This window comes from Solea senegalensis, linkage group LG1, assembly GCF_019176455.1.
Source record: "Solea senegalensis isolate Sse05_10M linkage group LG1, IFAPA_SoseM_1, whole genome shotgun sequence".
NCBI lineage: Eukaryota > Metazoa > Chordata > Actinopteri > Pleuronectiformes > Soleidae > Solea > Solea senegalensis.
Window position 1 is genome coordinate 17076830 of NC_058021.1, and position 25516 is coordinate 17102345.

General features: G+C 39.7%; 1 protein-coding gene across 2 annotated transcripts; it reads left to right on the forward strand.

Moving 5' to 3' along the window:
- The first annotated feature begins 1721 nt into the window (after nucleotides 1-1721).
- myom1a (myomesin 1a (skelemin)) lies at nucleotides 1722-24851 on the forward strand. Of its 2 annotated transcripts, XM_044032084.1 has the most exons (38): nucleotides 1722-1908; nucleotides 3169-3418; nucleotides 7089-7247; nucleotides 7334-7517; nucleotides 7612-7769; nucleotides 8009-8101; nucleotides 8259-8347; nucleotides 8567-8611; nucleotides 9440-9601; nucleotides 9689-9850; nucleotides 10338-10479; nucleotides 11801-12000; nucleotides 12095-12151; nucleotides 12539-12663; nucleotides 13289-13472; nucleotides 14026-14200; nucleotides 14446-14567; nucleotides 15564-15760; nucleotides 15886-16012; nucleotides 16197-16381; nucleotides 16500-16614; nucleotides 16909-17065; nucleotides 17173-17279; nucleotides 17755-17799; nucleotides 17905-18041; nucleotides 18137-18281; nucleotides 18570-18629; nucleotides 18717-18784; nucleotides 18913-19038; nucleotides 19709-19780; nucleotides 20046-20133; nucleotides 20231-20269; nucleotides 20405-20510; nucleotides 21180-21343; nucleotides 21443-21479; nucleotides 21728-21750; nucleotides 23215-23270; nucleotides 23408-24851. In XM_044032084.1, the coding sequence occupies exons 2-38, from the start codon at nucleotides 3219-3221 to the stop codon at nucleotides 23675-23677; spliced, it is 4581 nt and encodes a 1526-aa protein (XP_043888019.1). In that variant the 5' UTR covers nucleotides 1722-1908; nucleotides 3169-3218; the 3' UTR covers nucleotides 23678-24851. The 2 variants fall into 2 exon arrangements, with proteins under 2 accessions (XP_043888019.1, XP_043888027.1); XM_044032092.1 differs by lacking the exon at nucleotides 19709-19780 and having other exon boundaries at nucleotides 1724-1908.
- The last annotated feature ends 665 nt before the right edge of the window (nucleotides 24852-25516 follow it).

Consider the following 25516-nt stretch of genomic DNA (forward strand, 5'->3'; position numbering starts at 1 on the left):
ATAGTGTGTTCTTTTCACTCATATTGCGTTATATATATATATATATATATATGTGTGTGTGTGTGTTTTTTTATTTCTTCCACCTTTTTAGTGTTATCATTCATTTTTAGTAGTTTAATAGTTGTCATTATTACCTCATCAACACTTTTGAATCTGACTTATCTATTAACTTTTTAGAAATATATATACATATATGTATACATATATATAAATATATACATATATATGTTTGTATTTGTATTTATTTAACTTCCTTGGTTCCTTTTCTGCGCAATCATTACTATTTTAGTCTGATTGATTGTGTGATAGATAGATAGATTGATTGATTCACTGATTGGGTGAATTAGTTTAATAGTGGCAAAACAACAGATTTCAAGGGTTAAAGAGGGCACTAATGGAAGGTAACCAGGCTTAAACCAGAGTTAATGTGTGTGCAGGGGGATCGGAAGATCCAACAAATATGATCAAAGGAGGGAAAGTGGAACAGAAGCTGCAGAACAGCAATGTGATGGTGGTCTGAGGCTGCAAGGACAGTTGATACAACACCAGCTTAACCTGTTTTTAACACGTCGGACAGCTCAGTGACTGCAGCCAGACACTGTCCACCCAACACCTCTCTTCAGCACCCACAAATATTTGTGGCTGTAGCTGGACGACAGGTTGGACTGGTCATCAAGCATGGACTCACTCTTCAGGGAAGGGCAAAGCTGTCTGTATTTCCTGAAAAGATTAGAATCCTTCATCATCATGTGCAAAAACCTGCAGCTGATGTTTGACCAGTCTGTGGTGGCAAGTGTTCCTCTGTGTGGTGTTTTGCAGAGAGGAAACAAAACAACACAACACACAAACGTTGTGCATTCATTCAGTGCAATACTTGTGTGTCTTTTTACTCTCCTCAACTATTAGGTAAATAGTTTTAGTATTACTTAGTATTAGTATTTTATATGCATTTTTTGCATACTTGTACATCATTGTTTATAGTATTGTTAATAGAATTGCAACTGTGCCAACTGTAGGACTTGTCTGCTTCCCCAGTGTGGGGTCATAAAGTCTTAATTAATATAAGCAAATCTAATCTCTAATCTTGATCAATCTGTCTGTCTGTCTGTCTGTCTATCCATCTCCAAACCATGAGGCTGCAGTTAATACGTCTCATCGCTAGATGGCAGCAATCACCTGTCAAATGTGCCTCACCTGCCTTAATCAGAAGCAGGGGTGTGGAGGTTATTTGTTTTGTGACATTTTCGTCTGTGCTGCTAATTATTCAGGTAACAAAACACTCAAATGAGTCCCATTTTAATGTATTTGCTCACATTGGCAGAGCGGCAGACACATTTTTAGGAAAACTGAACTTAAAGTGTTTTGGGTTGCTTTTTATATATACGTACTATGAGTTGAGTTAGCTAGTGAGTATTACTATACAGCAGTTTGACCTTTTTATTTCGTTTAAACGGATACACTATGGCTCTAATTGCTCTAATTAAACAGTGGCAGTTTGTTTGAAGCTGTATCCACCCCAGGCAGCAACTCACAGCCGCTCCTTCCATTTCCCTCCAGTACTTTAGCATGGAGCTTCGAATGTACAGTACAGGAAGTGCCCTTGTCCCCTCCTCACTGCTGTAATCAGTGGAGCAGACAGGTCTTGCAGAGGCCCCTTAGCCCAGCCCGAGGTCCTTCGCGTGGTCTCATGGTCTAAATTTAAATCTGCCCCAGCCTTAAAAGGTACTGAGGGTGTCTTGTGCATTCTGCCGAGTGGCAGCATTATTTTTGTTCTGTGGGCTGCTGCTCTGTCCACTGCCCCCTCACCCTGCTGCTTTGCCTGGGTCCCAACCTGCTTTAGCCACTTTTGGAATATCACACATTTTCTCTCATTTACAACCGTTTTGGATAAGTGGATTCTTACTTGTGGTGAGTGAAACATTTATTTATTCGTACATATTTATAAGTCTGTTTCCAGTTTTAGCAGTTGTGTTACAAGTGAGTCATTTGCTTATATTTCAAAACCATGAATCAGTAAGGCCTAAGGCCTTGCATCAACCCACTTATTTATCATCATTATTAATAATAATATTATTATTAATGCTGTTATAATGTTTGTGTTTTTATTGCCCTTTGTACTAACAGGGTAATTTTTAGCTAATGTGTTCACAAAAGATCAGACTGCATGAGTCATTGCAGTGAAAGTAGTCACTGTAGTCGTTAGCTTATCTATTCAATTAACATTTAAGCTTTTAACTTACACTAAAACCATTGTGTCTCCATTTCCTTCGTGGCTTACAGACCAGCTTACCTTTCATAGCTCTTTGTAAAGAGACATAAAGCTGCCTGCAGTATGTGTTGCTCAAGGACATAACCATAGGAACACATGCACAGTTTTTAATCTACCAGATTTAACAATTACATAATATGCCTTTGGTTCCATGGTGATAGGCCTACACTTAATGGAGGCTCATGTTGTCATGATTCTTGAGCAATACTTACAAAACTCAAACTAATAGTTAAAACTAACTTTAATATTAATCTTTTGTTTTTTCACGAATGGCAAATATTCACTAATTCCACCTCCTCCAATGTGATTCTCTGGGATTGTTTGGACGACAGAATACGTTTCAGCGTATTGTGATGGGATTTTTTTTGTCACCATGTCCAGGCTTAATTTTATGAGTGATGATCAACAATTTAATCACCAAAGCATATTTATGTGCCGCAGTCTTTGGACATATTAAGTGTAATATCACTGTAATTGGCCAAAGCCTGCAAATTAATTAAGACACCCCCACTCATAATGATGTACCATATTTCCAGTTGATTGTCTCACCAGTCATTGGATCACATCCAACCACAATTTGTTTCCAGTTCAACAGAAAACATTTTCCACTCGTGGAAGTGATCATGATTTAAATATTGTTTATAAAGGCCCTAAAATAAACATGAAGATTTTCACTCGGAAACTGATGCTGCTGAATTATTTGTACCCACTGCTGCTTCATTTAACACAGTAGAATTAACCAATTACTTAACCAATTCATAACACCAACCTAACTTAGAAATAATAATAATTATTGCCTTCTTGAAACCTAACCATTGCTTAATACCCTTGGCAAACTTCCCCTTTAACCCCCAAATCAGATATCAGTCAAGAATAATAACAATGAGATTGATTTACAGAGCTGGTAAAGGACAGTCTGACATTATAAGTTGGCACAGTGGCCGTCAGGATGTCAGGATCATTACAAGTGATGCAGAAGCAGGAGCAGCAGCAGCATCAACAACTACAGCAGCAGCAGCAGCAGCAGCTTCATCATCGCCGTCATCATCAGGAGAAACAGCAGCATCACTATGAGAGCAGCAGTTACCTCAGCAGCAAGTCGTCTGTTAGCAAGCAGTCGTTCACTGCTTACAAGACCACCAGCCGTCGGTAAGTGGATGGGCTCATATTATGTGAAAACTGTAAAATAAGAACGAGGCTCTCTTGACGGAGAACTTGCCCCTTTCCCTAACCCTGGGAAGTGATGAATGCATTCAAGCCGACATATTTCAAATATTCAGCACTGCACTCTGGGGTGAAGTGTGTTCAGCAGTTAGAGAAAAAACTAAACGGAAGATAACATGCAGCTCGAAGAGTTTTCGGAGTGAGCAGGCATTGACGCTCTCCTGGTCGTCATCCATCGGTAGATCTTATGGAGATCTTGTAGAGCAAGTTCAAACCAAGACACAATATCAGTCTTCATGTGATCTTTTCAGTCAAGACGGAGCCAGTTCCTTTGAGCTCTAGGGTTAATTTAAACACCAATTTACCATAATTGACATGCCAGGCTGTGACACTATACAACTGTGAGCCAGGTCAGAATGTGACATTTTAGTTTTTGTCAATTTTTTTTAATTAAGTACAGACTCAACTATAGCTGAATTCTCCAAAGCAGTAAAGGTTTTAAGCTGAAGACCAAGCCTCAAGTGTCAGGTCTTCAGCTGTAGGATATTAAAATGTCTGTAACTTTATTAATTTAACTATAGTATTGAGCGCAAGTTAATCAGTGACATATTACGGAGAGACTTCAGATTGAAACAAACAAACAAACTTCTCCTTTCCTTTTCCCCAAGTGTGTCAGGGAACTACGGTGGCCTCTGCAAACCAGAAAGGACGTGAATACTCTTTGACAACTCTCTCCACTCTTCCACCCTCTCTAGCATTCACTTTTTTTTTGTTGTTTTCTTTGCCCCGCATGGGTTTACTGTATGTAGGTGGAGCTGTTCTTCATTTTGCGTCTTAAACTCTCGCTGGTTCGTCCATTTGGGCCAAGTTTGCTCAAAGTACATATAAAAAGCTTATTCTATAAAGCTATGAAAAACCAAACCAAGTTTTTATTTTATACACCTATACAGACATGCTTATCTGTAGTATATTCAGACGTTTGATTTATATTTGTATAGACACTTGACAGCAACACAAAATCCCATAAACGCAATCGACAAAGGTAATTGCAAGATGAGGGGTTTTACAGTTATGATTACTACATTATAATATTATTACTTAAGTCAGTTGTCAAGAAAATATTAAAAAAATGCATATTGAATTGCAACTGCAACTTGAAAAAAAACATGTCTTATTTGTTTGCAGTTTTGTGTGAAACCCTGTGTTTGAATCGAACAAGGCTTAATCAACTTGCTCTATTCAAACTCAAGCACATAATATGAATTGGATGTTTATCAAAAACAATAGTAATCAATAGCTGCCAAAACGAAGAACCTAATGAATGATCCATTGTGTTACTTGACAAACTGTAACGCCGTGTGAGAGTCTTTGTCCTTCATGCTGCAGAGATTCTTAAAGGGGGTCAAGGAAGGAATTTCAGCTGTAGTGAAACGCTGCCAGATTTATTTATGGACAGCCGTACTATTTCAGTAGGCAGGGACATGAGACACTGCCACTGTAACGACACTGTGCGAGTCAAGTAATTATAAACGATTGTACAGCGGCTTCTGTGGACATTTAATCATTAAGTGTCTCGGTCTAGTATCAATGTTCGCCAGTGAAGTACATTTTGGCACTTGTTCAATTCTCCCGGTAGATTTGAAGTTTCGCTTTGTTTCTGCTAGAAATCGACTGAGTAAAGGTTCCTGCTGTTATTATACACATCTCTAGGCTGACACATACTGCAGCTTCTCAGACTGTCAAGGATTATATGTTGTTATCGGCACCAAAACTTTTTATACCTTTGACTTTCTGAACCAAAGACTGTGAGTCAGCGGTAGAAATAACTTCTTGGCACTGCAGAAATCTTTTGTGAGACTCTCTCTCCATCTGTCTGTCCCTGCTGTGCATTTAGCCCCTTCCACGCAATTGATCCCACCTCACCAGTATCAAAAGGGAGTTTATCAGAGCTGTGCTGTGCTCCTACTCTTCACGGGCACACGAATAGAGGAGGGCAGACTTGACCGAGATTATGAATGAAAGTGGGGCTTTAACGTGAACTCCCATCCTCCTGTATATCTGCCAGTTCCGGCTCCATTTATAAACCAAGCTGAAAACGGCAGGCTTGAGAGTTTGAGAGGTAAATGAGTCAGAGTTTAATGTGGGTCATGGGTTTAGAAGGTGGACAGAAATATGCCTTCCTTTCCTGAATAACTTGAATATAGCATATTGAGTGTTTTTTTCAAAACTGGTAGACTTATTTAAAGTTTTATGAATGCAGTGAGGTAGTGTGGTTCAGGTTCTTATTTTTAGAACGCACTAAAGATACTTTTCTCTATCTTTAGGACACCTTTCACCAAGTGCGGCACATACTGTATGTTCACTCATCAGTTCAGCATCATCATTGACATTGATATACATGGCAGTGCAGTCTATTAGCACCATACAGCCTCCAAGAACTCGCTTGTACAGACGGATCCATGCATCTCTCAGAGGTGCCAACTAGGGAAGTACTGGTCCAATAGTGGTCAAAATTGTGAGATTGGATATTGTTTAAAGCCGAGGTCTCAAACTCAAACTGCCCCCCAATCAATTTAATACAAAGTCATTCTTATTATTATTGTTGTTGTTGTTGTTGTTGTTGTTGTTGTTATTGTTGTTGTTGTTGTTATTATTGTTATTATTATTATTATTATTTCTTTCAGTTTTTCATTTACATATTCATTTTGTGTCATAAATAAAAAATGTTATTGTAAACTATTTATCCATATAAAAAAAAACACTTTTACTTTGAAATTCTCCCCCTCCTGACCAGATGAGACACTCCCAGGTCATTTGAGTTTGAGACTTCTGGTTTTCAAGAGAAGTAAGAGAAGCATAAATGATAAAGTAAAGTAAATGGTAAAGAAAAGACGTGCTCCACCAAGACATGTGGGGAAGTTGTAGGTCAGGGGTGCAGTGATCTGTGCGACCTATCAAGAAAGAAACAAAGAAACAAACAAGTTACTCAAGGGTGTGACATCAGTATTGGACAAGAAAAATCAATGACTCAATTAACCATCAACAATAATCATCATTGTTTCATTATTTTAAATGTTTTTATTACTGAGTACTGATTTTCCAGATTGTAAGATCTTAAACGTCAATATTCCCTCGTTTCTTATCTCTGTGTGACAAAGAAATATACATATTCAAAAATGCTGTAGTGTGTATGTATGTATATATATATATATATATATATATATATATACATATATACATGAGTGCGTATATATATATATACACTTAAATCGTTAGTTGCAGCTGTAGAAACGTCCCTTATTTCAACCATCATAACCTTCATGAAGGTAGGATCTATTCAAGCAAACTTTATCTTAGTCTCTATTTAGAAATGTTCCTACTCAAACCCAAAACCCATTGCTCCTTCTTTTTTTGAAAGAAAAGTCAGCTAGCTGCTGAACCAATGTGGCTTTATACTTTTCATGAAATACTCCATCAAAGGAGTATTTGATATGGATACACTTCATATATATAGTGTAATTTGTATTTAGAGGAGTTATTGGGACATGTTGATTAAATGTGTACAAAAATAAGGCATACCATATATACTGTATTTGGAAAAGCTATTCCATGTCTCACTTTGTATGTGATGATTTTTTTGTCTGTGTTGTCTAAGCGTGACGACCTCTGAGAAGACGGAGAAGACAGAGAAGACAGCGAAGGGGCAGCAGGTGGTTAAACTGAGCCCGCTACCTAAGAGAGCCAAACGCACTTACCTGGCAATGGACAAGGACAAAGAAGTTATCGGATATGTTATTCCTGTATTTAGAGCCGAGTGAGTAAAGAAACATTACTTTAAATTGCATGTTGTTCCCTCCTGCCTAAGTTGTTCTCACACCGTGGTGGTTTGCTGTGTTGCAGCCATGACGTGGTTCGGGGACTGATGGAGGCCCAGGAGGAGTTCACAGAGGAAGGGATTAACTATGTGGCCATGAGGAACCTGTTTGTCAGGGAGGCCAGGGAGGCTATGGAGGTGAGGGTGGAGAAGAAAACCAGATCAACACAGATCCGGGAATCTGCTGAGCGCGTGGAACTCAACAAGACGGTACACACCCTCCTTTCTATTCCTTTGATTCTAGAGTCAAATAACCTACTCTTTTCATTCATTCATCAGTATCCAATATCCTTGTGTTATGTAGTTGGAGGAGTGGACAGAGTTCCGCAAGAAAATGAACCCAGACAGCCTGACGCACCCTCCAGAGTTTATTGTCAGACCCCGTGGACAGACTGTCTGGGAGGGCATTACTGTCAAGCTGCACTGCACTGTGGCTGGGTGGCCCAAACCCAGGATCACTTGGTAAGATATGTTCCAAGTTCAATGGTACCCACCTTCTCTGAGTCACAAGACACGAAAAAGATGCTGATGAGAGCTTTCACTTATGAGTGCGTCATAGAGAAGTTTCCATCCAGCTCTCCAATCGTCAGACGAGTCTTATTTTCCTCAGTCGCCACATGAACGTAAACACCCTCCTCTGCAATTACAGACTCTGAGGACAACGGTAAAAATAAACCAGCTGTCTTTCTGCTGTCTTGAAGGTACAAAAACAATGTGCTCATTGATGCCAAGGCCCACCCTGAGAAGTACACAGCAGAGAGCAATTATAACATGCACTCCCTGGAGATCAAGAAGTAGGTAATCACTCAGCTCGCACCGCATGGCCTCTATGAGAAATAATGAGATGAAGCAAAAATTCTCATGACCATGAATTTTAAAGTTTTGCATTGAAACTATATCTTGCAGCTGAGACACGCAGTCATTCATCATATGTGCATATTTTCATTTCAGCTGTGATTTCCTCGACACTGCTCAGTATCGCGCCTCTGCCCTCAACATAAGAGGAGAAGTTTCCTGTGTGTCCACCATTGTTGTGAAGAGTAAGTAACCGTTTCTGTTGCCTCCTTCTCTGGTGCAGCTCTTCCCCCTCCGGCTAAAGGTCATAGAAGGTCACAAGGTCAAGTTTTTTCAGGGCTCAAGTCACAAATCGCAAGGCTCATTCTCAAGATACTTTTAGGGCCAGAATGTGTGTGTATGTTTGTGTTTTTAAGTCTTTTTCAAGTTACAGCAAGGTCACTGACTCATATATTTTATCACAGGATTCCAGGAAGATGAGATAGCAGGTCCACTTGATCCTAAACCACGTGAGTCACTTTTATTTTATTTCCAAATAAAAACTCTGTCCTACGAGTGGTCTGTTAGTTTATGTGGACAGCACAGGTAAGTTCAAATGAACACCATAAAATAACAGGTTTATCGTTTTTGGCTGCTAAAAAGAATAAATCCCAAATTCCTTGCAATAGATAAGTGGTTATTTAAATTCTTTAATCTACTCAAAAGTTGATCTGATCAGCAATGCAAATTGTAAGCATGAATTTGGAACAAGGTTAGGGACAAGTTTGTTTTACCAGCAAAATATTAAATATAATAACTGTTTGTCGTATTATTGTATTGTATTGAACAAAGCATGGTTTACATTTCTGGATAAGATATAATCTCATTAGACAATAGAAACTGAAAACAATATGTGAAAAAAAGAGTGGAAAGCAGCTGCACCAAAACAGAGTTCACTGTTTTTTTAACCTACACGCTATGTAGCTATTTAACAGATATTTAATAAGCAGAAAAATACTTTTTACTGATGAGCAAAACAAAAACAAAGCTAAAAGGGGAGCAGTTATTGCACTTACAGCTTCCCAGGTGATCAGGCATCTTAATTTACTCAGAAATAATGTTTGCAGACATGTTGTATGCGTGTCAGTGCTGAAATCACTGTGTGTAGTGTGAACATGGGGGTTTGTCCCAATTTCACAGGGTCACAACTGCTATGTGCCGCCTATCGCCCGATGTAGCTGAGATTGGCACAGCACCCCCCGCGACCCTCTGGTGGAGGATAAAGCAGTTAGATGATGACTGACTGACTGACAACTGCTATGTGTATATTTAATTGAATGTTTTCTTCATCTCTTCAGATGGTTTTTGCGCAGAGCATGGTGTCACCTTTCTGACCACCATCCTCGACAAATTCGAAGTGGCCTTTGGCAGCGAGGGCGAGACGCTGAGTATCGGCTGCACCGTCATTGTTTATCCGACAGTGAAGAAATACCAGCCTGAAGTCGTCTGGTACAGAAACTGTAAGGAAACAAATGAAACGGCACCATGCATTCTGTCTTTTAGGGTAACTAATCTGCTCTGTTTATGTTTCAATCTCTCCCCATCAGCTGCTCCGTTAAAGCCCTCTAAATGGGTCCACACCCACTGGTCTGGAGAACGTGCCTCACTAACACTTGTCCACCTAAACAAGGAAGATGAGGGCATGTACACCCTGCGTGTTAACACCAAATCTGGCTATGACACATACTCTGCTTATGTGTTTGTCAGAGGTAAAGTGCCTCATTTAAAAGCCACTGCTGAATTAACTGCAAAAATGTTGCTTTTTAGAGTGCAAAATAAAGCAACATGTTGAGGAGATAACCACATGTACAGATATAGCCAGGAAGCATAGGCACTGCTGCATCTTTAAGTGCCACAAAGCTCTTTCTGAAGGTGTTTGGTTTCCTCTGAGGAATGTTGCTTCTAAATCTGTCTGCACATCTAGAAAGTCTCCATACTGTGTGTGTTTTCCCCTGCACTACAAATCTGCAGGTTTTTGCATAAGAGGGAATCCTAAGAGACCCCTTTTGTGTTTCCAAGAAATAAATGAATTTATCACAGACAACTAAAGCTGCTGCTGCTGCCACATACACACACACACATTATAGTGTAAAGTTACAGAAGTAGGTCAGAGGAACTGAATTTTGAAATGGAGATCAGCCTGATATAGAAACTGCTCTAATCACCAGCGCGTGTGTGTATGTGTGTGTGCGTCAGATGCGGATGTGGAGGTGGAAGGGGTTCCCGTGGCCCCCCTGGATGTGCGCTGTCATGATGCCAACAAGGATTATGTGGTGGTGACCTGGAAGCAGCCAGCGGTGGAGGGCAGTAGCGCCATCCTAGGATACTACATCGATAGGTTGGTGCAAATCACTCTTTTCACACTTTTGTCCGTAATTAATGTTAAATATTGAAGTAATAATTCCCTTTCTACAGTATAATACCACACCGAAAACAAAACAAAGGCAGCTGAATCTTAAATGGCTCTGTATAAATGAATATTCTAACCGAAACACACTGACCGGTTTTATCGCTGAATGCTGTGCTGAATGCATCCCCCTCCACCAGAGGGTTGCGGGGGATGCTGTGCCAATCTACATTGGCGATAGGCGGGGTACACCCTGGACAGTTTGCCAGTCCATCGCAGGGCCACACACACATAGAGACAAACAACCATTCACTCTCACTCTCACACCTATGGTCAATTTAGGGTGTCCAATTCACCTAATCCCCACATTGCATGGACTGTGATATCTTATCATTCTGCATATTTTTCTTTTATATGAAAATGTTACGATTAATATTATATTGCAAATTTTACTGTTATTGAATGTGTAGCTCTTGTAAAATTTCAATCTTAGTGAGGCCTTCCTGTTTAAATAAAGTCACAAATAAAGTGTTGTTTTATCAATGCTATAATGACCATGAGTTATTATTTCTCTGTAATTTTTTATCAGAAAACAAATTAAATATGTATGCAGTAATAAAATAACAAAAACATGAAAAATCCATGGGCTAAAGTATTTAGCATGACTTCCATCTTAGACTTAAACAATAACACTGGAGCAAAGCTGTCTTTGTCCTACTATTTCATGTCAAAAATGGCTGTTAGTGAGGTCTATTACGCAAAGTTTATTCAAAATATGCCTGAGCATTTTCATACACATGTATGCAGAAAAGCGCTACATGAACACAGACCAATCACATTGAAAAGTGAATTTAACTTCTTATATTTAAGATCAACTTTCAATCACATTTCATTAAAAATGCCACAGATCACAGAATTTGACGGACATTAGATCATAATTTAGCATCAGTGAGGCTAACTACAAAGCTAGAGGAAGACTTTCACACAGTGCTGTACAGGATTATTTTTCCTGTGTTGGAGTATTTATAGCACAGGCAAGAAAATTCCTCCTAGATTTCTATCAAACTGGCATCTTGACAGATATGTTTCCGGAAAAACAACTCTTACATCCATTCCTACCTGCCTGCTGTAACTGTCAGGCATTTGGTCACTAGGTGGGCAGATGATATAAATAATGAGCAGCTAATGTCAGCAGCATGCACTCTTCATATCAGTGAAGTCCTGAGCGTACAAGACACTGGTGCTACCTTTCTAATGAATAAATAAGTGTTGGTAATTTGTAGACTTCCTGTATGTGTTTTGATGTTGGCAGGTGTGAGGTGGGCACCCATCACTGGGCTCAGTGTAATGATACCCCAGTGAAGTACGCACGCTTCCCTGTCACAGGCCTGGTGGAGAGTCGTTCATACATCTTCAGAGTGCGGGCCTTGAACAAGGCAGGAGTCAGCCGTCCATCCCGTGTCTCTGATGCCGTGGTTGCCATGGATCCCTCTGACAGAGCTCGCCTCAGAGGTAGGAGTTGCACCAGATTTTTCCCCCCTAATTATTTGCAAACGCCAACAGATGTGTTTTTATTTGAATTATTATGTTATTTTTTCCTCGACAGCTGGCCCCTCAGCTCCTTGGACTGGGATGATCAAGTTTACAGAGGAGGATCCCACTGGTATGGCAACAATAAAACATTTTTGTTTTAATGCAAGAAGGAAATAAATACTCCCTAACTTTGTTTTAAGATAGCATTTGATTTATACAGACAAACCTTTGAACAGCCTGCTGGGTATCAATACATATCTAATATTATGCTAATGTTAGACTATATTTTACCAAAGAGACGTTCTTCGACAGCTACTTGTGTTCAATAAACACAGTTCATTGGAGAAGTCTGACATTTTATTTTCTTAAATGGGGCAAAATCATGACAAACGCATCCTCTGCATGCAGTGTGGAAAATTGTATATTTTGGCATCATTGATGTGAATGAAATGATATCCAGCCCACGTGTCTTGTGCCAACTCCATGTCAAAGTCTCCTGGTTCTCTTGCCTCTTTAGTGGGCGTTGTCCCTGGAGAACCCTCCAATGTTGTGGTTACTGAGGCAACCAAGAGCTATGTGGTGCTTGCCTGGAAGCCCCCAGTCCAGAGAGGTCATGAAGGGGTCATGTATTACATTGAGAAGGTGAGTGGAAATGTAGAACCGGCCAATGCAATATGGAAATACGTTAAAACTGTAGTGCATAACTTTTAAATAGAAACAAATATATTCTTTTAGTTTCAAACGATTGTCAAATTAGTTCATACAATGCTGATTAATCGCTGATGCATTTTTCAGTATAGTGGTGTCTAGATTGCATGTTACCCAGTGACATTCACGCACTGCACACAGGAAGTGACTATTTTAGACGGACGGAAGTTGGAGTGCAACTGAAAACACAAAGACTCGCACAAGAAAAGTTCCAGAAGTGGTTTTGCAGTTTAATGGGATAAAATGCCTCCTGTCCCCACCCACCCCTGTGCTGGTGCTGCTGCTGTCTACACACAAACACTACCTCTGTCAGGTTTGAGATCATTGCTTGACAGAGCCTGTGTTTAGATGAACGATGCAGCATACTAATAATGTTAGATCGTTTCTGTTCACGTCAAAAACAACAGAAATCATCCAAAATTACTCACTACAGCTTTAAACACATTCCTAAATGTGCATTTATTTTAAAATGATGTTAAATGTTAAATTTCAATATGTTCACTGCTGTCATGTTATCCTGTGTCACTCTGACATGTCACCAGTTCTCTGTCATCCTCAGTGTATTTCAGGAACAGACACTTGGCAGAGGGTGAACACTGGTATGCCAGTCAAGTCTCCCCGCTTTGCTTTGTTTGACCTGGCAGAGGGTAAATCCTACAGCTTCCGTGTGCGCTGCTGCAACTCCGCTGGTGTGGGCGAAGCCTCTGCATCCACTGGAGAGATCACTGTTGGAGATAAACTGGGTGAGCCAATTTTCACGTTATTTAAAGGATATCCTTTCTTTTTCAGAGTCATTCTCTGTAAGTCCTAAAGATGGTTGTGTGTGAAAAGCCCAGTGGATCAGCAGTTGCTGAAATACCATGAACAAAGCCATTTAAATCACCTTTCCGCCACATTTCAATCCTAAATGTGTTGAATTGCTGCCATGTGCAACTATTTTGATAATCGATTGATCACTTTGAGTGTTCTCAGCTTCTCAAATGTGAATATTTTCTGGTTTCTTTGCGTCATACAAGTAAATCATTAAAACCGATTCATTTTGCTTTGTGGACAAAACAAGACGTTTGAGAACATCTTCATTTCCAGGTTTGAAAAACACCAACATTTTTCAACATTTTCTGACATTCAATGGACTGAAAGATTCGAGAAAATAATGCACAGAATAATCCGCTATGAAAATAATAAATAATAGTTGCATCCCTAATCTCAATACCTTTACATTCACGCTCTGGTCACTATGATTCTTCTAACAGTGTGTCTTCTTCCTTTTATTCTTATGACCCTTGTTGTTAACAGACCTGCCCACTGTTCCGGGGAATCCCGTGGCCATCAGGAACACTGACACCTCAGTGGCCGTCATATGGGCAGCCTCAAAGGAAGTTGTACAACTCGTTGGGTACTATATCGAATGCACCGTGGTGGGCACTGATGTGTGGATGCCTTGCAACAACAAACCTGTCAGGCAGACCAGGTAGGAAGTTTTACCGTTGAAGACACAGTTTAACTGTGCAGGAGCCATTTACTCAGCAGGAAACTTGCAGTATTTCTCGATATTTTAAGGTTGGCATTATTGGATAATATAAAAAAGGTCAAATACTCACTATCTTTTCTATAGAACGTTTGACAATGTTAGCTATTGGCTTATTATACCAGACCAAAGCTTAGTTAAATCAAATAAAAACGCATGACCGTGATATTTTTCTCTTCTGTGTTTAGGTTTGTATGTCATGGTCTGACCACTGGAGAGAAATACGTGTTCAGGGTCAAGGCCGTCAACGCTGCTGGATACAGCCAGAGCTCATCTGATTCTGATGCAGTGATTGTAAAGGCTGCCATCTGTGAGTATCCTCATTAGAACTCATTTCCATGGTTCACTTTGCCTGCAGCATTCTAGCCATTCTCACTCTCTCTCACACACTAGTGTTTAACACCCTTTTATCCCGGAGAATGATTGCTGAAAGAGCACACTCCTGCTTTAATCATATAGTTGACACACACACACACACATATGACCTGGAGCTCTGTGCTCTTTGTCACTGAGCCATGAAATTCAAATGTTTTCATCTTTCATTATATTTTTTCCCCCTTTACTCAATCAAAGACATATAATTCATTTTCTCCCAGTTACTTAATATGCATTTCTAAGTGTTGGCTGCCCAAAAATCTCCTGTTGTGCTGCTGAAGTTTATCTTTATGTGTGATTGCTAACTTTTGCATGTGCCTGCCTGACATACTCATTACTAACAGAAGACTTTGTCCTTTTGATCATTTTCACCCCTCCCCGTATAAATAACATGATTAAATAACAACGTAGAACATGTTTAACAATGCTTTTCCTTTATGCAGGTGTTGATTTTTGGTATAATGTGATTTGCTTGAGCTCTGTTTTGCTATTTGACAACTCTTCAGGGATGGTGCATGACCATAATGAAGGCTAAAACATTGTGTTCTTAAAGAACCTAATGAGAGTCACGTCGTGCTTCGGAGCGTATCTTTGCATCAAAGTTACGCCTGCTTCTAGTCTTGAGCGTAAGTACATTATCCATTCAAATGACAACGTACAAATTGAGTGTTGCTTGTGTGTGTGCAAAGCATGTAGCATGTTCAACTGTAACATTGAGTAATTGCCCTGATATCACATCTATTTGACTGGTACCAGGTCATCTCACCTGTATAGGATTGTGTGTGTGTGTGTGTGTGTATACATATATATATATATATATATATATATATATATATATATATATATATATATATATTTTATCAAAAGAAATCTTAATGAATCAGGAGTGAATGTTTGAAAAATAAATGATGATGATTAACTCTATCCTTAGCCGTCCCTGGAAAGCCTACCGGTGTGACCTTGCTGGAGGCTGTCAAGGACTACATGGTAATTTCCTGGACTGAGCCAGCTAACAACGGAGGTGCTCCTGTCAGAGGATACTTTGTGGACTACAGGACCGTGAAGGGGGGTGTTTTTGGGAAATGGCATGAACTAAATCATCGGGAATTGACTACAACCACATACAAAGTGAGATTTAGCAAATATACTGTATAATAAACCTCTTTCGACTAATGTTTGTGTGAAGAACCATTTTTACTATTCTGTTTGAACTTCTAACAATTCCTCTTAATTATTTTTTTGCATTCTTTTAGGCTGAGAACTTGAAGGAGAACGTCTTTTACCAGTTCCAGGTGCGTGCTATGAATATGGCTGGTGTGAGCAAAGGCTCTCTGCCCAGTGCATCTCTGGAGTGCAAGGAATGGACGATTACTGTACCAGGTGTGTGTGAAACGAAACTCAAAACAATCCAAGTGCATGATCATAAGAAAGGCTCTTAACTCACTTCACAAAATAAAAAGAATGCAATTGCGTTGCAAATGCTCAAGTAAGCCGAAAAGATCATGGCCCCAAAATGAATGAATACATCTAAAATGATCCCCACTTCCCTTATTTCTCTTTCAAGGTGCTCCTGTTGGTCTTCGTGCTCTGGAGGTGCGTGACACCTCTCTTGTGGTCCTGTGGGAGCCACCTGTATTTAATGGCCGCACTCCTATCACTGGATACTATCTGGACGTGAAGGAAGCCTCTGCCGGAGAGTCGGGCTGGAAGGCTGTCCATGAGAAGGTCAACAAGATGAAATACCTGAAGGTGAGAAGTGCTTTCAACAGGTCATTACTTGCATGTATCTTGCATGCTTGTGAAATATTGAATTTTGAAGTATTGTTTTTAACTGTCTCTCCCTCTGACTCCTCATGTTCTCATTCAGGTGACTGGACTGAAGGCTGGCACATCCTACGTCTTCTGGGTGCGTGCTCAGAATCTTGCCGGAGTTGGAAAGGCCTCCTCTGTCTTGGGTCCAGTCTTGGCCCAGACTCGTCCTGGTGAGTGTGATTGTTATGTAACTCACACATTGACTTGGCTGGCGTTCCTACACACTCGGTCCAGAAAGTCTGGAAAAGTAGGACAAATTTCATCTTATGGTCAGGTTAAGTTACCAGTACTTGGAAATCTGGTCAGTGGTGCACATATAGGGTAAGAAAAGAGATACAGATAAATAATATGAGGAAAATGAAATAGAGAAGAGTTAGAGAAAGCCATTATTTACAACAGAGAGTGATTATAATTTACAAATAATACAATTCAGTGTGATACACTAACTATGTACTGTCCATCAGGCACCAAGGAGATCTATGTGGACGTTGATGACGATGGCGTCATCTCTATGGTCTTTGAATGCTCTGAGATGAATGAAGGCTCTGAGTTTGTATGGTCTAAGAATTATAAGGCCATGACAGACACCTCTCGTCTGACCATTGTCAGTGAAAAGGGCAGGTAAGTATCTTGTGTTTGCCGAACTTGTAACGCAGCTCTCTGAAGGGACACAATCCTGTGTTCTCACATCACGTCCCGCTGTCCTCGTGTGTCCTCCTCGTCTTCAGGACCAGAGCTATCTTCAACAGTCCCTCTCTGGAAGACCTGGGAACTTACTCCTGTGTGGTCACCAACACTGAAGGCATCTCGTCCAGCTACACACTCACTGAGGAGGGTGAGTGAGCCACCAGTGTTCCAGTGTTTGCCTCGAACCTAATTCAATGATTTGTTTTATGACGTATAGGTCAAACCTGGAATAAAGGTCCAGTGTTTAACATTTAGCAGAGTTTATTGACAAAAATTTTTTTTTCTACACCAGTATGTATAATTTAAAAAATATTTGGTCTCCATAGCCTTACGATAAGCCTTGTATATGTACTTTGTCATTGGATGATCAGCAGCCTGTATGGGGAAAAACATGCATTTCCCATTTTGAATCGTAGCTATTGTAGTTCACTTACGCACTTTGGATGACTGGGGGAGTCTTCCATTTGTTATGATCTGCAGTCTTATCATTAGATGTCACAAATGCTTACATAACAGACCGTCCAGTGTAGTCAAAAAAGCATTTAACCTAGTTATTAATAGGTGAATTGCATGCGCAGAGTTCACGGATATACCAATTCATTGCTGTTGTTGCTGTCTGACAGGTCTCATGCGTCTTCTGGACATCAGCCATGACCACAAGTTCCCTGGTAAATATCTACACAGCAGAGCACTGTGTCACTTCATATAGCAGGCATACAAAAGCTATATAGCAAAGAAAGTGCAGTGCAGTAAAACCTTTGGTGCTCTCCTAGTTATTCCCTTCAAGAATGAAATGGCAATGGAGTTGCTTGAGAAGGGTCGTGTGCGATTCTGGACCCAGGTGGAGAAATTCACGTCGGCCTGCCAAGTGGAGTACGTGTTTAACGATGTCATCATTACCCAGGGAAAGGTGGGAATCATTCTCAAAGCAATTTTCTTTTCTTTCCACCCTCTTTTCCAGCCCTTGTCTCACAACTGGTGCTTTTTTTTTCTTTTTCTTGCCAGAAATACACAATGAACTTTGACAAGACCACCGGTATCATTGAAATGTTCATGGACTCTCTGGAGGTCACAGATGAAGGAACATTCACCTTTAACCTGGTGGATGGGAAGGCCAAGGGTACAACCAGTCTGGTGCTCATTGGAGATGGTAAGACCCAAAATGCAATTTTATTCTGTATTTATTTTGTACATGCAAATTAGTCAGAACATTAATGATTAATAATTGTACAGGATTCATTTTATTGGCATGTTTTTGTCATGCTCTGCAGTTTAACTGCAGTTCAAGCATATGTCCATTGAGGGGCAGCAGAAGACAACCATTCTGCTACTCTATTGTCTCCTTTCTTACTTACTGCAGTCGTGCAGTAATAAAAAATAAAAATTGAAAGAACTAGGAACTGATTATAAAAACCTTTACGTTTCCTTTGACGTGCAGAATTCAGGGAGCTTCAAAAGAAATCAGAGTTTGAAAGAGCAGAATGGGTCAGGAAGCAAGGTAAGAGATCTTTCTTCTGCTTTACGTAACATAAACACTAGTTATGCAAATGGGTTTCTCTGATTATTCTCCTTTGAATTTCCACAGGTCCTCACTTTGTCGAGTACCTTGACTTCACTGTTACTCTAGAATGTGATGTGCTTTTGAAGTGCAAGGTAAGAAAAATAACGACAACATTTGTGCTGACGTTAATGCCGTTTTAAAGGAGGATGAATGGTCACGAAATGGTGGAAATTTTTTAGTCGATGCAACTTATCCCCACGTCTCTCCTTTTTCTCTACAGATAGGAAATGTCAGACCAGAGACTGAGATCACCTGGTCTAAAGACAGCAATGAGATTGCAGAGGGTGATGAAGACGCTAAGAAAATTGAGAGAAAGGACGGAGACCTGACCTTTAATATTGGAAAGGTCAGCCCATTAGACGCAGACGCCATTCCTTGTGCGGAGTCGTGAGGTTATGAGTACAGAGCTAGTAGTGATGCATCTGACGCAGCTATGCTTCCATCTCAGAGGTAGACTAGATGCTACGCTGCCAACCATCCCCTCTCTGACACACAAAATCATAAATGATGAAACACTTTTAAAAGTATTCACGCTCCTGAGTGTTGCTGAAGTGCTGCGAGGCTGAGCAGTACATCAGCATGTCATCCTTGGAAAATCAGAATACATACATTTTTTTTATTTTTTAACTCTTGCTTTTACTTCTTATTTTGACTTTGTATTTTTTTTGAGTCAAAGTCATATTTTTCATCATTTATGACCATACAGTGTAAATGCACTCTATGGTTTTTCTGTGTACTTCATTCATTCATCAATTCATTCCTTTCTAACTATATTCAATATAACTTCTCTGCTTAACTCACAAGCAAAAATGTAAAAGAAATCCGTTGTTGAGGATATTAATCAGGCCTGTTTGAAGTTATATTGATGTTTCAAGGCACCATAGCATTGAAACTGTATAAACATGACTCATAAAGAGAGGGTTGGTGTCATTGCATGAGCTTGGGAGAGGCGGTCTGTTCACCGGCCCTCCTGCCATTCGCACTTGCATTAACTGGCTTATCTGTCTAATTCACAGTGGATAATTAAGCAAGAAAATGAAGGAAAAAAGCCACCTGCAGATGACGTTCCCTCGCCACCAAGACCCAAAGTCTGGACATAATCTTTGCTGCCATAAGTTGATGCCTATAATTTTTCCATATGTTCCCCTCGTCTTACCTTTCTTATGTTTTCCTTAAATGCCTGCAGCATCCTGGGCAGGAGAAAAGCTTGCCTTTTCGGTTTAGTTTGTCTACTGTCTGGCTGTTGTTACTGTCTGTTATCTGTCCAAACAATTACACTGTATTGTCCTTTGAGGAAGAAGGGAATTATTATTGTTTGTAAGGACACTAAAGATGCGTTTACTTAAACTCCAGATCTCCAAGAACGACATCGGTATTTATGAGGTCTTCCTTAGGGACGACAGAGGCAAAGACAGGAGTGTCTTCAATCTGACAGATGCAGGTAAAGTTGGATTTTGAAAAAAGGTTGAATTAGTGATGTTAATCTGGCAAGCGAATGTGAATATGATTTATTACTCTTCTTACCTTTCATTCCACAGGATACCAAGCTGTAATGAACGAGCTGTTCAGGGTTATTGGTGAGTCATTAAACTTCACACACACGAGCAGTGAATTATTAACAATATAAAGTGAAATATTTTTTGCTTCTTCATGATTACTATGGAAATGTGGGGTCTGTGAGTAACTGCTTACCTTTTCCTTTTTCCTCTCAGCCAACTCCTCCACTGAAATTAAAGTTGTCAGTACTGAACACGGCATCGTCCTCTACTCCAATGTAACTTATTACAATGAGGAGCTGCGCGTTAGTTGGCTCCACAAGTACGTTAAATGTCCTTATTCCCTCACTGCCATACTCACGATGTATTACATATTCACGACCAGATCTTACCAGTAACTATAATAAGTGAAATCATTTCACCCATATTTTAAAATATCAGCTTTAGTTTATATTTAACAGGGTTGCTGCACATTTATTTACAGCGGTGAGATATCAATGTGTCAGATTTAGCCAAAGGGGCTCATTTTCTACTGCTGATTTTAAAGAAAATAAGAACAAAACCATCACCAAAAGTGGACAAATACAATAGCAAACAAAGCAATTCGTTTTTGAGGACTCTAGTAAAAGCCTCATACAACGTTAAAGACTCAGCTCTTCATATATTCAATTAAAATACACTAGTATGTTGCAGCTAGTGTGACTTTATTTCAGCTTTAAACTTTCACTTTGCTGCCTCTTTATACATGCTTTCTAAAGACCAGCTTAATATTAGACTAGTAAGTATTAAATTGGATTTAAAGTAAGTCTCCTGATTATGTCAAAGCACATCTAATCGTAGGCATGCTTGTACCCATTTTCAGCTTTATCTGCAATTACTGCTTTGAACATTGCAGTAAATAATAATTTCACTGTGTTCTTCACGTTAGTAGAAAAAAAAAAAGACTTGTATAACATCACATGATCTCTCTGCTACGCATCTCCCCCATCAGAGATGCAAAGATTGCTGCCTCAGAGAGAGTTAAGTGTGGGGTCACAGGAGACCAGCTGTGGCTTAAGATCAATGAGCCCACTGAGAAGGACAAAGGCAAATACGCCATGGACATCTTTGATGGCAAGGACGGCGTAAAGAGAGTCTTTGAGCTGAGTGGCCAGGGTGAGTTTAAGTTTTCAAGTTAAAAAAAGAGAAAACATTTTTTAAAGATGATAGAGTTGTGTGTCATTAACCTCAGCTTTGTTTTTGCATTTAATGCAGCTTGGGAAGAGGCATTTGAGGAATTCCAAAGGCTCAAGTGAGTAAACACTCTCAATCCTTATGTTGTATAACTCTGTATTTCTGTCTGAAGAGGATGTTTTAAACAAATACACATAACAGTTATCACACACTATTAATAGTCTCGGTGTACTCTGTGTGCCCTTCCAGAAAATCTCAAAATACATATCCTGTCATTGAATAGCCGAGGGAAAAAAATGACTTCAGTCATCTGCCTGTGATACAAATTATTGCTGACACTGTGTGTCTCCTTCCTTCCTTCCATAGGGCGGCAGCGATTGCAGAGAGAAGTAAGTGATTGTTTAATCTGTGGTTTCTCCCTAATGGCATCGCTCTCTGAAATGATACAACTTCTGACTACTGAGGCTCTGGCAGACTTAATAGTATTTTTAAACTCATTCACAACTAAAATGTGAATTGAAGAGAGGAAATTCTCAGCATTTAAAGGGGGCTATGTGTAAGAAATGTACTACATTCAGTCAAAAAAATCACCATATGTCAGAGATTGATGGTGCATTGGATTTGTAGTCGGAACTCGGAATTTACGAGTTCAGGGGGCGTTCCTTAGCAAGCTCACCAACCCTGATATAGGATTCCAATATCACTTCTGTCATTTGTTTCACAGTAAATCGATTGTACACATAGTGCCTTTTAATTCTTAAGTGTAGCCATGTTGCTACGGTGTTTGTGCGCACAAAACACACCATAGAGCGTTGTTATCGACTGGTATTGCTAATGGTGGCTAGCCCGAGATATTTGTGTGAACTTGAGGGTGAACATCACCCCCAGTTCCGATGTTAATGGCACCATGTAAAAGGAAACGTGGGGATCCGATACAGCCCATTTGGAAGCATTCGTTCTGGATGAGAGGGCTTGTATATGGTGGTCGTTATTCAGATGGGTCGTCATATAACAGTTCAATCGATGAAGACTTCCTGGTTTGGTGCTATCGTGTGTCTGATCCACATAAATGCACTGTATTTCAGTTTTGTTTCTGCTGTATTTCCAATCCAAAAAGAACAATGAACAAACCCAAAGGTCATAGATGTAGAAGAGAAAAATGAGACGGATAGCAGACAGTGAGGGGACGAGCATGCACGTGCAGCGCTTGTTTACTACAGAAGCAGAAGTTACGCTTCTTCTTCTGCTTCTACTTCCAGAGAACAAGACAACACAGTGCATGTCAAATAACACTTGGTGCATGTGTACACAATGTGTATATAATTAGATCATTTAATTTTGCGTTCATGTAAAAAGTGGAATTGCAAATTCCAATCAGAATCAATTTAATTGGAATGAAGAAATTTTGCACATGTAAACATAGCTACAGATAACAATGGAGCAGCCACTGTTTGCAATGCACATTTTCATTTGCGAGCCATAAATGATTTGGTGTTTTGGTCTGTTGCGCCACCCACTGCCAACATCCAGTAACGCAGCTCGTGGCACTTCAACACATGTGGGTCAGAAATACCAAATTATATCAAACCTAAAAAGTCTCATGGACCCTCTCAAAAATGTCCAGAGCAGACAGAAAGAAAAACAAGCGTCTGCATTGGATATTAATATCTATAATATCCAATAAATATATGTATATGTATATATACATATATATATATATATATATATACACATATGTATGTGTATGTATATGTATATATATATATATATATATATACATATACATACATTAATATATAGATGGCAGGTTGTCTGACTTACTGTTGATATACCATTGTGTATTTCTTGTTTAGATCGCGCTCGTGTTGTTGGAGGCTTACCAGATGTGGTTGCAATCCAAGAGGGCAAGGTAAATAAATGATCAGTGTTTTGTCTTACCTCTCCCTTTATGCATCATTATGGCATCATTTCTTGGAGAATCTCATATTTCTGAACTGTAGTGAATGCATCCATTCAAACCCCTGCCATCCTCCTCCCCCACTTTAGTCCCTGAACCTGACTGGAAATGTCTGGGGTGAGCCCACACCTGAGGTGTCCTGGACAAAGAACGACAAGTTGCTGGTATCTGACGACCGCTACATACTCAAGTACGAGCACGGGAAGTTTGCCAGCATCACAATTGCCACTGTCACCACAACTGACTCAGGCAAATATGCCCTCCTGGTCAAGAACAAGTATGGCACAGAAGCGGGAGAGTTCACCGTCAGCGTCTACAACCCTGAGGAAGAGGAGAGCAAGGAAAACAACAAAGACTAAAGGCTGATCCTGTGTCATGTAATTAAGGAGAAAATATTTACAACTGGGCTTTCTCCAAAGTATTTCACCTCAGCACATGCTGTTGTACCAAAGCGATTCAAATAAATGATGAATTCAACTGCTTTCCCCTGCATTTTTCATGACCTGGGCTAAAGAGCTTTGGGCATTGCTTGTCAAGGAAGCCATAAGTGATTGTGGTACAGAGATGATAATTGTGTGCTTATAGTTGCTTGATACTGTATGTCTTCAATGTCTTTTTGTCCATAGACTGTATATAAAAGTGGACATAGCCTTCTGGTTGCAAAACAAACTCCTGCGTTGATGCCTATAGGACATCATTTACAAATTTGACATCATGTTCTTTTGAAGAAGAGACTCATTGGACTCAACGGAATTCTTTTTGCAACCAGCAAAATTGCCCCCCCTGGTTGCTAATCGCTACTTCCTGGGATTCACTTTTCAAACCCGAAAACCATTTTTATATACAGTCTAGACTTCTGTCACAGAGATGGTTGGTAGCATAGTTTTCTTATTTTACAGTATAACATTTGGGTCACCTTTGACCCCCTCAATCCATGTCCAACTGAGGTTTATGCACTAGACAAAAACAAAGGAAGCCAAACTTGTCATTAACCTCTTGCCACCTTTATGGTTTGTTTTGTGAGACGTTAAGAAAATGTCACATATTCCCTTGTGTACGTATTTCCCCTTGTCTATTTATAAACCACAACTATGTTTAAACTCTGCTTTTGTCTTGTACCTGTGATGCCGTGTTTACTAGCTACACTAGTCTGTTATTACATGTTGTAGGAGAGGTGGAGCAGGTAATCCCTGTTGACATGTAGAGTAGAGTAGTGTGAGCGTAACCACATGCATGACTGCTGAAACTGGTTCAGTCAAGATGTCTTTCACAATCAACAAAACTGAAAGCAAAATATTAATTATTATTACTAATTATAATTGGCATACCTTTTAAAGGTATCTCAGTAGAACTAGTCATGCGAGTGTCACACTGTCAGAAAGAAATGTGTTGAAAATGGAGGGAAGGTTTTATTGAAGGTATTACAGAGGGGAGCTGTAAACTAACCTGCAGCATTTTGTTATGTGACTGTGTATCTAACAAACAAGTTTTGAACGCGAGTATCTTTAATAAAGCTGCATCTGCTTTGGAAAAGATTTCTCCATGTCTTTATTATCTCCTGTAAAAAGTTCTATAAATTATTGCAAAGTGGTGTTGTTGTTGGTGCTTATTGTTATTATTATTATTATTATTAGTCCAATATCAATACAATATAGTGAGAAGCCCTTTAAAGTTGCAGTAGGCATGATCTCTGGATATTTAGCTGAAGGTTGAGTCTCATCCACAAGTTAACTCTGTCCCGAGAGGTGCACTTGTTTCATAAACAACACCTAATCTTGAAATCGGGCACTTTTATTTGTGTACTGACCTCACAACATGCCGCAACTCCGTTTAGGTCAGGGGTGTCAAACATACGGCCCGGGGGCCAGAACCGGCCCGCCAGAGGGTCCAATCCGGCCCATAGGATGAATTTGTTAAAATTTCACACTACGATTACAATCTAAACGTAATGTCAAATACAATATTTTCCACTTCCGGATACCAGTGACTAAATGTTTGTGCCTTTATAGATCCAGATGTGATGTGTAAATAATAAGTTTAGGCATGATATTGTTGAAATTGCACTTATATTTCTCAAGAAATTTCATGTTTTGTAAAAATATCCTTCATTTAATGTAAAAGAAAGGAGAAAAAACAGGTTATTATGCTATTATTTGACTATTTTTACTGGTACGGCCCACTTGAGATCAAATTGTGCT